The 14,501-nt window shown below is 64.5% G+C and overlaps 1 protein-coding gene across 3 annotated transcripts in view; it reads right to left on the bottom strand.

The window, feature by feature from the left end:
- The window catches only part of CDH23 (cadherin related 23), a 361,784-nt gene that overhangs the window by 63,983 nt on the left and 283,300 nt on the right, over positions 1 to 14,501 (bottom strand). For all 3 annotated transcript variants that reach the window (XR_011382433.1, XM_070057798.1, XM_051823796.2), the window contains exons 28-36: positions 13,786 to 13,846; positions 12,875 to 13,023; positions 8,901 to 9,036; positions 7,281 to 7,669; positions 5,643 to 5,744; positions 3,044 to 3,193; positions 2,176 to 2,304; positions 1,249 to 1,377; positions 449 to 676 (exon numbers count right to left, since the gene is read on the bottom strand). Coding sequence is in view for 2 of the 3 variants with exons in the window: in XM_070057798.1 (XP_069913899.1) it covers positions 449 to 676; positions 1,249 to 1,377; positions 2,176 to 2,304; positions 3,044 to 3,193; positions 5,643 to 5,744; positions 7,281 to 7,669; positions 8,901 to 9,036; positions 12,875 to 13,023; positions 13,786 to 13,846 (1,473 nt within the window). In the remaining variant the exon portion in view is untranslated. The remainder of the gene's footprint in view (positions 1 to 448; positions 677 to 1,248; positions 1,378 to 2,175; positions 2,305 to 3,043; positions 3,194 to 5,642; positions 5,745 to 7,280; positions 7,670 to 8,900; positions 9,037 to 12,874; positions 13,024 to 13,785; positions 13,847 to 14,501) is intronic.

Genomic DNA, 14,501 nt, shown 5'->3' with positions numbered 1-14,501 from the left:
CCTTGGCTGCGGGCAGCGGCCCTGTTCATTCTAGCATCAGACCAGACCTGACATCAGCCCCCTCCAACCCCGACATGCTGCAAGTGTGTCTCCCCAGTGTGCCTTGGGGACATGACTGGGGCACCCACACAGGGTGAGTGCTGCCCCACAGTGACTGCACGGCGGGTGCACTGGGGCTGAGTCCAGCTTCCACCTGCTCCCTGGGCCAGGCCCTGATGTAGAGGCACAACCTGTACTATCTATCCCACACAGCTGCTCTGTGATAGCCAGCAGGACCAAACAGAGGTTCAGGGTCACTGGAGACCTGGGGGACCAGCAGCCCCGCCACGCACTCCATGGCCCCTGCAGAAGTACTTGCAGGTCGGCCATCTCAAGGCGCGATGGCCGTGTTGTCCAGGACCCACTGCTTCCACGCACCCTGTCCCCTCCGTGGCTGCCCATCACTCACCGACAGGGTGGGGGTGCCCTCGTCCTCCACGGTGACCACCAGGTGGTAGAAGCTCTGGCGCTCACGGTCCGGCGGGGCGGGCCGTGTGACGATTTCACCGCTGACACGGTCCATGCGGAAGGTCATGTCCTCATTGCCCTCGGTGATGTAGTAGGACAGGACACTGTTGATCCCGATGTCACGGTCGCTGGCTCTCACCTGGACCACGGCAGTACCCCCGCCCACGTTCTGTGAGGAGAGCAGGACAGGGCTTGACGGGGATTCAGTTTGGAGGCCAAGGACTGCACCTGCACCTCCTGACATCTCAGCTCTGGAGCGACAGTGAGGACCACATGGGCGAGGGTGGGAGTTCTGTCAGCATCCAACACGGGCTGGGCCCTGGTGGCAACCCCGTTTACAGAGAGGAAAATTGAGGTGCAGGGAAGGGAGGAGTGCAGGTGCACGCAGCCCATCAGCTGAGCTGGGCTCTTCCCCGGGCTGTCCTGCTCCCATGAGTGTCCGCCCTGGCACACCGCCCAGTGATGCTGGGGTGCACCCTCTCCCAGGGTGCCTCAACCTCACACAGCGGCTCCTCCAGGAAAAGCCGCAGTCTGCTACCAGGTGAGAGTGCTTCCTTCTCTCCTCTCTCCCCTACCACAGAACAGCTGTGGATTTCCGGGACACAGGCTGGGCATTTGGGCACAAGTAGGGGAGAATCACAGCGCTGCCCCTGGGGCGGGAGAGGCTGGCGAGCCTGGCAGAGGTGTCGGCAGGTGCATCGGGTTGGCTCATGCCACTGTCCACGCCGGATGTGCCCTCACCTCGTTCACGCTGACGTTGTAGCCCAAGGGGCTCTCGACCACGGGAGGGTTGTCGTTGACATCCAGGATGGTCACCTGCAGGAGGTGCTCCTTCTTCCGTGGGGGGCTGCCCCGGTCGGAAGCCACAACCTGCAAGGAGGGGGAGGGGACAGCAAGACTGGAGCCGGGGGCGGGACCAGGAACGTGCAGCCCACAGGATCCCCTTGGTGGGAGGGGTGGGCAGAGAGACTTGCAGACCCATCCCTGCCCTGGGGGCAGTAGAATCTTCCAGGAGCTTTCAGCTTCCGCCCTTGCTGCAGATAATCCCAGCCCAGCGGTATCTGACCTGCGATCCTCATTTAGCAGGAGGCTCGGGTGTGCCTGAGCCTTCACCTCCTGACCCTACCCCTGACCCAACCCTGGGCCTGCAACCTGGTCCAGGGCTCCCGCCTGCCCTGTGCACTCAGCGGGTGCCTGGCAGATAAGGCAAGAGCCCTGGACCAGCTTTCCAGCAGCCAGCTGGGATGCTAAGCAGAGGCCGGGCCTGGCCGTGGGAGTCTCAGTGTAGCCTGGATGGCACCTGGGCTGCTGGAGCGCTTCCTGGAGCCCAGAGAGCCCCTGCAAACGCGGCCGGCACTGAGACAGCAGTTCTGCCCTGGTGGCTCCCTCGGAAGGGGCAGGCCAGGTTGGGTCTTTTTTTTTTTTTTTTTTGGCCCACTGCACAGGTAGGGAAACCAAGGCCCTGGCAGAGTGAATGACTGGCTTGAGATCAGAGGGTTTGTGGGAAACAAAGGCTCTCCCAGCAGGGCCAGGCACCAAAAAGACCCCTTCCCGGTCACCCTCCTCTAGCTGTCCCCATGGGTAGCGGCTGGCCCACGGCACCAGTGCCAGCAGGGAGGCGGCCGGCCGGCCATGAGTGGCCCAGAGCGGACGAGGGGCCGGGCCCACCTTGAGGATGTAGTGGTCCAGCTCTTCTCTGTCCAGGGGCCTGGCCACAAACACTTCGCCAATGGAGTCGTTGGTGGTGACGATCTCAAAGGCCCGGGCGATGTTTCCGGCGGCCAGGGAGAAGACCACCTGTGAGGGGGGAGAGGGAGGGAGCAGGGGTTGGGGGAGGGAGGAGTAGCGGCGGGCAGGTCAGGCCGAGGGGTGGGGCTGGTGGCCACCTGCTCCCTGCTGGACCCTGGGTTCAGCGAGCGCCCTGCACAGCAGAGCGGACGGCGAGATCTCAGAGGGGCACTGACCATGGCAGGTGCCTGGGCCTGGGGGCCAGGGCATGGGGGGGGGGACTGTCTTCCCAGGGGATTCTACTGGCCCTTCCTACATCCCTGCTGAGAAGTTTCCACGGGTGAGGACGAACACGAGTGACCAAACCCCTCCCACTGTTCCCCCAGTTCCCGGAAGGGATGAAAGTGATGCGAGCACCGAGCCCACCCCCCCTTGTATCCAGGCCTAGAGGGAGGGACTACCTCCTGCTGTAGAAGGGGAGGGTGTGTCCTCAGGAGCACCTGGGGGGCAGGGCTGGCTCACAAGGAACCAGGTGCTGCGTGGACTGTGGACCCGGGGCATTGCTGGAAAACCCAGGCCCTCTGCTGCCTCCTCGCTGCGGGGCGGGGCTGCGGCCTGCCCCGGGGATCTGGTGCCCGAGCTCCAGGCATGGCCCTGGCTGCATAGCTCCACGGGGCGGCTGGGCCTGGTCTCCCTCCTGGGGGTCCTGAGCGGGGCCTGGGACAGTTCAGACGGCCTCCTCCAGGGGGAGCAGCCCTGACAGTCCCCACACACAGGCAGGTCCCTGCCGGGTCCCCGGGGCGCCTACCTGCCCATTGCTGCCTGCGTCGGGGTCCTGGGCCTTGACGGTGGCCACCCGCTGGCCCACGGCGCAGTCCTCGGGCACGCTGACTGCCGAGTCGGAGGTGACGTCGAAGCGCGGGCTGTTGTCATTCTCGTCCAGCACCGTGATGTAGACCTGGGGGCGAGCGCGACACAGCCTATGTCGGCTCCAGCTCCTCGCCGGGCCCGAGGCCGGCCGCAGCCGTCAGCTCCAGAGCCCGCCGGGGCATCAGAGGCGGCACGAGCCCCATTGCCCTCGTGGTCTGGGGGTCCCTGGGCACACTCACAGCAAGGGGCAAGGTGTGTGGTGGAGGGGAGGTGCTCAGAGCAGTGGGGACAGGGACAGCCCAGCCGGGGCTAGAGAGGAAGGAGGGGCAGGTGTCAGGGCACAGCAGGTGAAAACCAGTGCCCCCGCTGTTCCTCAGAACGAAAACACCAAGGCCCCTGGGATCTGATCCCCGACGCATGCCCCGCTCTGGGCAAGGCTTGCTAAGGCTCACCGTGCCTCCTCACACCACAGGGCCTTTGCACACGGGGTTCCTGCTGCTGAGAGGCTCTTCCTTCTTGGCTGTGGTCATTCCTAAGCACACTGTGGATCTCAGCCTGAGGCACTTCCTCAGGGAAGCCCTCCTTGATTTCCCTGACATCCTCTTACAGGTGTTCTCGTGGGGCCCACATTTCCTGCTCTGATCCTCGGATCACGTCTTTCCCTCACTCTGCCTTCTGCCTGCGAGGCCAGGTGCTGTGTCCGGGTTTGGTTTCCTGCTGACGCTCAGGGCCTGGCCCACGGCAGGGTCCCCACCGTGACTACGACTCAGTCATGGTGAGGGTGGTGAGGTGGGGGCTAGGGGCAGCTGAGCACCCTGGCAGGAGGCCCTGGGCCTCTGTGGGGGAGAAAGGATGGGTACAAGGTCTGGGGAACACCCCGGGCCCACACGTCCCTCCCTAGCCCCCAAGGCCCGTGGCCCGTGGTGCCACCCAGAGCTCCTCCGACAGAGCCCCTGGACCCTGCCACCCCTTCCTCTCTGCCTCCCCACCCTCTGGGCCTGCAGGAGCTGCTGGGCCAGGGAGGAGCCAGGTGGAGGTGAGCTGTGGTTTGGGTTCTGACCCCGCGGAGGAAATAACATTATCTCCGAAGGCCCCTTGGCGGGCCCCCGCCCCAGCCCTCGCACAGGGTGTGCGGCTGGCGGGGCCGCTGCAGCTGGGGCAGCGGGAGCCACGGAGAGGAAGCCGGGGCAGAGCACGGCGGGGCAGGCCTGTTTCCTGGAAGAGGGCGAAGCCGCTGTGGAATCAGCGGCCCCGGGCGGGACTGTGCGCTCTGAGGCGGCAGGTGCCCCGCCCACAGCGGGTGCGGGCAGCTTCAGTGGGCGTCGCCCAGCTCCTGAGTCCTCAGGGCACCCTGTGGCTGGGGAGCAGCTGGGCCCACTTTGCAAATGAAACTGCTGAGGCTCAGTAGACACACTCCACGCAACCTCTCTCGGGCTCAGATCCTCTGGCTGGGAGCTGCAGGACATCGGCCACCGCCCGCCGCCAGGCAGCCCCCTGCCTTCCACAGGCCTGGGGTTCACTGCCCCCCACAGCCACACTCCTCCTGGCAGACTCTGGGGATGGAGGGGGCCTCTGGGTGTAGCCAGGGCCGGGGGGCTTGGCACCTCGAGGGAACATGGGGCCAGGGACCCCAGGCGGCTATGTTTGGTTCTCAACCAGGGTGCTGGGTTGGCCTCTGGGCTGGCCGCAGTGGGGGTGGGTGGGGGCAGGTGGTGTGTGGCTGGAGCAGGACACCCCAGGCGGACTGGAGAGGGCATCTGGCCCACCCAGCCGTGCCCCAGCCTCCCCTAGGGCTCAGTGTCTCACCGTCATCACAGGGGCCATCCCGGCAGTGCTCAGGTGCCCCCGGACCCGTGCCCAGCCTGAGCTCTCCTAGGGCCTCCCCTGGCACCCTCCTCCCCGCCCCGAGCCCAGAGGCAGCCGAGGGGCGGGGCAAACGCCACCAAGGGCTCCCGAGCTGCCATCTCGGGACTGCTGGCCCCGCCCGCACAGAGAGGCCAAACACCTCGCCCGTGCCCCACAGCCAGGCAGGAGCGGAGCCAGGCACAGGCTGCGGGGTTCCCTCCGTTGTTCCAGCTACTTCTTTGTTAGTGCACCTCCTACTTTGGGACCCCAGGGGGACTGGGCAGGACACACAGGGACCAGCCTGGGGGCAAGGGGCCTGCACCCCAGACACAGAGTGGATGGACCAGGGAGGTCACCCAGGGTGTACGCAGGGACCCGCCACACGCCTCTCTCTGCAGAGGGGGTGGGAAGCGCCCTGGGCACACGGATGGTACGGGGCAGCCCCAGCCCACAGGCCACTCACCTTCTGCGGGCAGCCGACGTGGGCAGGACGAGGGCAGCCGGGGAAAAGCAGAGATGCAGACGGTCAGCAGTGTGGGCCCCTCCGCCCCTTCCCCACAGCCCGGGGGCTCACCCCACCCGGCCCGCACGCGGCCCTGCCCTCCCTGCCCACTGCCAGGCCCGCATGCTGGGTGGCTGGTGAAGACGTGGGCGTGGGGGCGTCTGTGGGGCGCCCACCTGGGCCCACTCACCACAGTGGAGTCTGCCTTGGGGCCGCCGTCATCTGCTACCACAGTCAGGGTGTAGAAGTCGCCCTTCTCCCGGTCCACGAGGCCTTTGACGGTGATCGCTCCCTGCAGAGAGTGGGCCACGTGGCTGAGTGACAGCAGCACCCCCACCGGGCAGACCCTCCCCACAGCAGTCCATGCTGCAGCCAAACCTGCCTCTGCCCACTATCCACCTGCCCGCCACACCCTCTGCCTGGCACGACTTCCCCCCAGCCACGGTTTGTGCAATCCTACTTCCCTCTCAAATCCCACTTTGATGCCACCTCCTCCAGGAAGGCTTCCTGCTTCCCAGCCAGTTATGATTGCTTTCTTATCCGTTGGAGTTCTTCTCATACCTCCCCTGGGGTGCTCTGAAGTGCATCCTTGATTATTCCCACTTTCACCCCCAAGCCTCTTGGAGAGCCCGTCTTTGTGCTCCCCATACTCCAAAGACCAAGGCCTGGCACACTGCAGGGGCCCATCCCTTGCCTATTCTCAAAGGGCTTCTGACAGGAGACACAGGACAGCAAGGATGAGGGAGGAGAGCCAGGCAGCAGCGCCTGTCACCTTGCTGAGAAACACAGAATTTATATGTGAGCTTCCTAACGGCCAAGCTCAAAGGGAAACAAGACGACTTGTGATGTCGACATAACGAGAACTAGACATCTAGTCTTTGGCCCCAGTTCCCAGGACAGAGCTCCTAAAACGGCTGTGATTGCCTCAGCAACAGAGGTGCTAGGAGACGCTTCTGCTCCCACACGCGGTCTCCGGCCCCGGCTCCTGGCACAGAGCAGCTCATGGTTTGGAATCCCCGGGCAACGAGAGCATGTTTGTTCTCCTGAGGCAGCTCCGGGTGGGCTCCTGGATGGGGGCAGGACGACCAAGCTCGGCCCTCGGCCCTACCCGCGGCCTCCGGGGAGCGGAGCTGGGCTGCAGGCTAAGTGTGCCTCGGTCACCTCGGTCACGCCTGCGTGGGGGCGGGAGAAGCTTGCGGAGGCTCCTGGAGGCCGTGGAAGCCCCCGCACCTGTCCCCACGCTGCCCCGGGCCTCTCGTCCTCGGGCTGCTGGTGTTCAGCGGTGCAGACTGCAGGGTCGCCCTGTGTTCTGGGGGGTGCTCCAGCACCAGCACCGCGCCCAGCGAGGGGTCCGTGGGAAGCCCCCTCAGAGCCAGGCGGCCAGAGGCACATGGCAAATTGGGCAGGGCCGCCTCCTGGGCGGAGCCCCTCGCCTGCCGGCTCTGGGCTCTGCCGCTCTCTGAACAGCCTGTGTCGGGCTGGAGTTCACCTGCGGACCCAGCTGGCTGTGCGCGCTGTGGAGCCGCTCAGGGCACGGGAGGGGCTGTGCCCTCCAGAGAGGGGGCTCGGAATGGAACCACATGGCAGGGCGAGCCCCTCCCCCATCCCATTGGGGGTGACCAGACTGCAGCGCCCTGGCACGGTGTGAGCACAGTAGGACCACAGCTAGCTGTCTCCTCCAGTGCCAGCGAGGACAGCAGGTCGCTGAGACGCACACCTCAATCGTTTAGGCTTGCACGGCGGAGATACTTAGCCCCAGGGTGCTTTGTGACAGAGGGGAGGGGGCCATGCACGAAGGGGGCGCGCAGCCAGCGTCGGGGGTCCTCACCGTGACAGCATCGACCTTGAACAGGGCCTTGGCCTGGGCGCTGGTGTGGGCATCGAAGCGGTAGGCGATCTGGTTGAGGTTGTCCAGGGAGTAGGCCTGCACGCGCACGATCTCCGTGCCCAGCGCCAGGTTCTCCCAGATGGCGGCCTCGTAGGAGGCGTTGGAGAACTGCACGGCCTCGTCCAGCTCATTGAGCAGAGTGATGTAGACGCTGCAGAAGCCGCGGTGGAAGGGCGGCGCCTGGTCCGTGGCGGACACGTTCATCAGGTAGCTGGTCTTGGTCTCGTAGTCCAGGTAGTCCACCGTGATGACGAGCCCCGTGCTCTCGTCAATCTCGAACTTGCCTTCCGCGCCCGACAGGATGTGGTAATTCACCAGGCCGCCGGCCCCTGTGGAGCACACGGCGCTGTGCGGTCGGGCTGGGGGAGGGGGGACTGCCCCCGGAGTTCTCCTGCCACCCAGACCCACACCCAGGGCTGGCCCTGAGGCCACCCCAAGGGTGGTGTGCAGGTGGCTAGGCCCCAGGCACTGTGGAGCCCCCACTTTGGGGCCTGGGTATTTGGACAAATAGATGAGGAGGAGATTAAGTGTATCTTGTAGTAGGGGCATCCAGCTAGGGGTGGCCCAGCCCTCCCCTATCCCTCTGACCCAAGGGTTTCAGTGCCCCGGCTCCCTACTACCTCCACCCCAATCCCTGGGCCGTGGCCGCACCCATTCACCCAGAGCGAGCCCTGGGACTCCTTAGCCCAAGTCCGCAGATCTAGAGGGAACGGTCACAAAATCGGGACATCTGAGAGCCCCTTGAAACTACCTGCAAAACTCTGATGGGTTTTCTGGGGGGGAATGGGTGAATGCAGATTTTCTCAAAGGCATGCCTGCGCCAGACACAGCCATGCACGTGGGTCCCCGGCACGGAATGACGGGCCCCGCACCGTGGAAGCCCCCACCGAGGGAGAACCGGGTGCCTGGGTATCGTGGTGCATTCCCCCTCCCAGCCCGGCCTGGGGCACAGGTGAGCTGCGGAAGCTGAGGGTGGGGGTAGGAACTGACATGAAGGCAGGGCAATGGCTGGGGAAAGCAGGGGCGGCTTGGCGAGCGCGCGTCCGTGTGGACCCGAGAAAGAGCTCCTCTCTGGCCGCGGCCTTGCTGGGGCCAGGCCCCACGCAGAGGCTGCAGGCTGCGGCAGCCTGGGTGTGCTCTCCTTGCTTTGCGCCTGCTCACTGTGACCTCAGCAGGCTCTGGCTGCCCTGGGGGACAGGAAGGCCACTGCTCCTCTGAAAGCCTGCCTACACCCAGCCCTGAGCCAGCGTTCTGACAAACGCCCTTGACCTTTCCCGGGCCCTGCCCCGCCCCCAGCCGAAGCTTAGCTGACAAGTCTGGGCATCCCAAGCCCATGTCATGGACACCTCTGCTGACTCCTGGGCCAGGGCAGCTGGTGGGGTGTGTGTGTTGGGGGGCGGTGGGCAAGTCAGTCCCACGGCCCCCATCCCTGGCTTGGGAGCAGCTGAATGGGGGCGACGGAGGCATCAAAGGTGATGCCCTGGGGCGAATGGGCTGGGGGGACTCGCGGTGGGGGTCACTGAGCAATGGGACACCACCGGCTTCCCCTGCTGGCCTCACCAGTGTCCCGGTCTGTGGCGCGGACAACGATGACGGAGGTGCCGATGCCGGCAGTCTCGCGTAGTCCCAGGCGGCTGTACTGCTGTTGCGTGAACACCGGGGCCTCGTCATTGACGTCTTCCACGTACACGATCACCTGTGCGGGCCGGGCCAGGTGTGCAGGGTTAGCAGGAGGCGGAGACTGGAAGCCCAGGTTGCTGCTGTCCTGGGCCAGCGGGGAGCAACCTCTCAGTGGAGGCAGAGGTAGAGGATGGGGAGGGGGCTGGGCTGTCTTGTTGGACACCGTGTCCCCCCACCTTGCACAGCCCCTGGCGTGTGACAGGTGCGCAAGCGTTACGTGTTTAGGAACGATCCTCCCCTTGCTCTGGGCTCTGCTGCTGACCCTGGGGGAACCTGTGGCTAATTACCGCCGCAGGTGTCTCAGCTCTGAAGCAGCCATGTCAGCTAGCACTGACGGCCCCATAACGCTGCCAGGGTTGTCAGGAAGGCAAAGGAGGCAGGGCCCGCAGAGGGGCTTGAGGAGGCGCGAGCTGACCCCATTCACACAACGAAACAAGACTTACAGGTGCTGGGGGCGCAGGAGGCCGGCGCCCAGGTCCCTTTGTGAACTGCCTGCACCTGCAGAGTGCAGTGACCCACAGAGGCCAACTGCCCGGCCCCATCACCCCCCTCCCCCACCCCTGTGGCCGGAAGCCAAGCTCCTGAGGACAGAAGCTCCTGGGAATCCACATCCCACAGACAGGCACTGAGCACAAGCACTCCAGGCCGCGGCCCTGTCGGGGGCAGCGAGGCGAGCCCAGAGCTCCTGTGGGACTGAGCACGGCTCCCTCCTGGCCCCGCACCCCTTCCTGCTTTACTCCAGGATGCTTCCGGCTCACTTGTGCACAGCCTTCCCTCTTGCAGGGTTTGCCGTTGGGAGCCCCACCCAGGAGAGCGGCCGTTTCTGAATTGCGTCATCGGGCATCATTCTCCCGGTGCCCAGCTGCGCTTTTCAAGTTCTCCGCGAGGAACGTGGGTGCAGGCGTAAGACGCGCAACCCAGGAGGGGAGGGAGTGCCAGGGTTACAGCGCCACGGTGCAGAGGGCCAGAGCCTGGCTTCTTTTCAAAGCTAGGGGGAGAAGGCCCAGAGGGTGCAAGTGAGTAGCTGAAGGCCTCCCAGCACCTGGGAGAGCTGGAAGATGATGGGGGCTCTTCTGGCGCCCAGTCTACTGCGCGCTGGGGCCGAGCTGGCCCTGGCACAGGCCTGGTGGAGCAAGAGGGAAGCAGAGAGAGGCTGGGTAGATTTCACCCGTGTGCACAGCTTGCAATGAAGCACATACAGGGGGTCTTCACGGAGTTCATGGAAAACGCACATTGAAGAAGGAACTATGCATGGATTTGAGCCATTGTTTCACCAGAATAAACTTCTCTGTTAAATCCCTTTTACCACTACCTTTTTGAATCCCTTAGTATCTGGCTTCTGAGTGAGCCCGGTCTCTGGGGCCAGCCCGGGCTGAGCTGGGCGCTCAGTGGAAGCAGCACAGGGGTCTCTGGCTGCCTACAGGTGGAGGGCTCCCGCAGCCCTGCCGTGTCGGCCCCGAGCTCTCGTCCCCACACTGAGAACCCGCTATGCAAACTGCAGTGCACACAGCTGCTCACCCTGCTGGAGCCTTCTATGTTTGGCCTCACCCAGGCCTTGGCTGCGGAGATCCTGGGTGGGGTGGGTGTGGGGGGAATTTGCATGGATGTATTTCGGGAACTCTCTTTCTGTAAACAGAAACTGACCATCCATCTTTTAAAACCCAGAGCCTGCCCCTTCCTGAGTGGGCTTGTCCAAATGCCCTCGGCTCCAGGGGTCACGGGGAAGAGGCAGGGCCAGTCTGACAGTGGGAGGGAGCGGGCGAGGCGGGGAGCCTGGGTGTGGCGCGGCCTGGGGAGTCCGGCTGGTTTCAGCAGTGTGCTTTAGAGCAGCGGTGCAGGCCAGACGGCGTGTGGTTTGCAAACCTGAGAGAAACAGATGCACAGGAAGCGCAGCAGCCTGCCGAGTGTGTGCGGAGCAGAACAGAGCTACGGGGTCCTCGGAGAAGCAGGCGCGCTTTCCGTCTAGGGCCGTGCCCGCCATCAGGGACGGGAGAGGGTGTGCGTGGGCACGTGGGCAAGCATTTTCATGTGCACGCGTGTGCACTGCGTGCGTGCACCGGAGGCACCCAGGCTCGGCAAGCACCCTTCCTTCCACACCCCCTCCCTGGCTGTCCCTGGTTTGCTGAAGCAGGAACTGGAGAACAGCATGGCTCGGGCCGGCACTACCGCGGCTGCAGAACCGAATCCAGGGCCAGGCTGCAGCCCCCATGCTTGCTTTAGGCAGCGTGCGGTTTTGCTGGCTCTCGCTGGGTATGGAGGCTATGTCTTCAGCGAGTTCTCACCTTGAAACAGCAATCTGGGGATGAGCCAGTGGGCTCCAGCTGGGCTCCCAAGAGCCTCTGTGCGGCAGCAGTGGGAGTGCAAGTCCGAGCTGACTGCCTGGGTGTGAAACCTGGCTCTACCCTTCCTGCCCTGCAACACTCAACAACTTGCCTGATCTCATCTGTAAAATGGGTGTCACAACAGCACCTGCCCTGCAGCGCTGTTCAGAGGGTTCAGTGATCTCAAGAACACAAAGCACTCATCGAGAACCCAACGTGAGGGTTTCCTATGCCTCGGGTTCACGCGGAGAGGAGCAAGGAGGGGGCACGTCCCCACCCTGGCACGTATCGGCACAGCACACCCTTGGGTTACTGCCTACCGCGTGGCACGAGTGCCTCGGCACTGATGGGAACTGGCCCTGGAGGCAGGAGCCCGTCCATCCCTGGGTGGGTGGGGAGGAGGGGGTCACAAGGAGGGCCACAGTTAGGAAGCCTCAAGTCCAGGGCCCAACCCCAGCCTTCCCTGCTGTCCATCACTCTGTGGCATGCAGCACCACCCCCGCCCCAGACTTCTGCTGTGGGTTATTGGTGAGGCCACAGATACGTGGTTCACCAGTGGGCAGGCGAGCGTGGCCGCATGGGACTGTCCGGCACCCACTCAGTCACAGGGCCCTGTGGAAAACCGCGGGATCTGACCCCCTTGGCCATTTCCTACTGAGAGGAGCAGCTGCCGGGACCCCAGCACTCTTCCGGGGCACAGCTGCGGCGCCCGCAGTAGCAGGGGCCAAGAGTCCCCAGTCCTGAGTCCTGCGCCCCAGCACCGCCCACCAGTGACGCAGGCCAGGTAGCTCATTGTTTCCAGCTGGGGGAACGGTGCTAGAGATGGGGCTGATAAGGGCAGCTGGTGCTGCCCCAGGGCCTTCTGGGGAAAAGTCCGGAGGCGGCTCTCCACCTGACTTTTCCCATCTCCCTCCCACTCGTGCCTGGCTGGGCTGTGACTCACTTCCCCCTGGTTTAGGGGAGAGGGCTGGGAGCTGCTGAGTGTGCAGTGGGGGCGGCCTGGAGAGCTCCTCTTGTTCCCCTCTGTCGGCCCTGCCACTGGCGGGCGGTGAGCTTAGCAGCCGCCTGGGCACACCGGTGTGGTTCTTTTTGGCCATTCCAGAAGGCATAGGCTGAGCTGCTAGCAGCCGCACAGGTGAGGGTGCCTGGAGCATTTCAGGGACTTTTCAGTGCAGAGAGCCCTGAACTTGGGCCCCAGCCTAGTTCTGTCGCTTGTGGCTTCCCCGTGCCTCAGTTTCCTCGCCTGTGTGGCAAGGCTGCCTGTGTGCCTCCGAGCTCATCTCTGCCTGGTTTCCTTGGCTCACCCTGGAGGGCTGTGTGGGCGCAGGGCCACTTCTTTCCTCCCTTAGGATAGCTGTCAGTGTCATTGGTCCCTTTCCACAGGTGGCAAAACTGAGGCTCGGGGAGACCGGTGAGTCCAGGATCCCAGGCTGCACTGAGCCTGCCAGTGGCCCTCCCTGCCCAGCCTCTAGACCTGGACATCACTCAGCACCTAGGCTGGCGCCAGGTGGAGCCCCGCCCAGCCCGCCTTACCCGGACAGAGCTCCTCATGGGTCCCAGGTCGTGGTTGTAGGCCTCCACCACCAGCACGTGGGACGAGTTCCTCTCTCGGTCCAGTGGCCGGGGCCCTCGCATCAGGAGCCCGTTGCTGACATGGATCCGGAAGTTGTTGCCATGGTTACCTGTGGGCGGGACAGATGCGGTGTGTGACTCTTTGTGGGCCTGCCCAGAGGTCTCTGGACTCGTGTGAAGTCCACGCTCAGCAGGGAGGCCTCGGACTCATGCTGCCCAGGTTGGGGTGGGGGCAGAAGTTCATCTGCGCTCTTTGGGGGTAAACTGGGGGGTCTCCCTTGACCCTCCCACCACAGGTGTGGGCACGATGAGGCCTCCTGTGTATTCAGAGGGATCCAGGGCCAGAACCAGCTTCTCTGTGGTGGCTGAACCCGGATTTAGTGGACATCCCTGGGCAGCCCAACAATCACACCCCCACCTTGTGAGAGCACCCCCGGCTTTCCCCTGGGACCCACCCTCCCCCACTCTGCCCCCGTGGTTTGGGTGGGGTGGCTGCGCCCAGATTCCGGGAGGGGGCCGGCAGCATATCTGATTCTCTGGCCAGTAATTGGAGGTCTGAGATTCAGCTGGGCCAGTGAGACTCAGTCTCCCGGGGGCTCACGGGTGCGGCGGGGCTGCCCTGCCCCGCCAGGCCCCTTCTGTCAGGGTCACAGCTTTGGGAAGCATGCAGTACCCAAGGCACTTTTTTGGGAGTGTGGCAATCCGAGGTAGCACCTTTTCCGGAAACACATCCAGCCCAGGGCCGATCACCAGAGCACTGCGTGTGTCCCCCTCTGCCCGCCCCCACCCCCAGCCTCCCTCCCACAGCCTGGGCAGCCAGCAGACGTGCCGCCCTCCCAAGGGCATCCCCGCGCCGGGGCAGCCTCTCTCACCGTGCAGGATGCGGTACCACACTCGCCCAAACTCGCCCTCATCTGCATCGGTGGCTCTCAGCTGTGGAGAATGAGACCCTGCCGTTACTCCTTCAATCCCCTGTAGCGAGGACGGCGGATGCTTGTGGGGCTTCCTCCTTCCCCTCTACGGCACTCCCCCTGCCCCAGCCGAGCTCCTGGCTGCCCACAGATGTGGGGGTGCGGAGGTGCAGGGGACGTGCTTGTCTTTCTCAGCCCCTACAAGGACATCCTAGTGCTGATGGCTCCAGGCTGCCCTGCCTGGGTTCCCAGCGAGGACGCAGGACCAGGTGGACACCTGCCCTGAGCCATCAGAGTCAGCTTTGACCAAGAGGAAGCGGTTCCCTGCCTTCGAGCTGCCTCGCCCAGGGAGACTGGATAGCCAGACTGCTTCTGGAGCTCCCACGGCCTGAGGTCATGCTGGCCACACTGGGCCCCAGCTGGGCGCTGGAGACAGTAAGAGCTTTGTGGAGGCCCAGAGAACCCCCCTTTGAAAGGACAGCCCCCAGTGCATTCACGCGCACCGGGGCTCCGGGCTAGTTGCAGTCACCTGGCTCCCTTGGCTGTCCCTGGGGCTGGGGTGCTGCTCTCCCCCCAGGAACACTGCCTGGAACTCGGCTCTGTTCAACGAGCTCGGCTCCGAGGCTGTTGGCCCCGAGTGAGTCCTGTCGAGCCAAGAGCTGAACACCTGCTCCGCA

The sequence above is a fragment of the Oryctolagus cuniculus genome, chromosome 15 (genome assembly GCF_964237555.1).
Source record: "Oryctolagus cuniculus chromosome 15, mOryCun1.1, whole genome shotgun sequence".
Taxonomy (NCBI): domain Eukaryota; kingdom Metazoa; phylum Chordata; class Mammalia; order Lagomorpha; family Leporidae; genus Oryctolagus; species Oryctolagus cuniculus.
The sequence above is the reverse complement of the archived record's forward strand: the minus strand, read 5'-3'. Positions and strand labels throughout refer to the sequence as shown.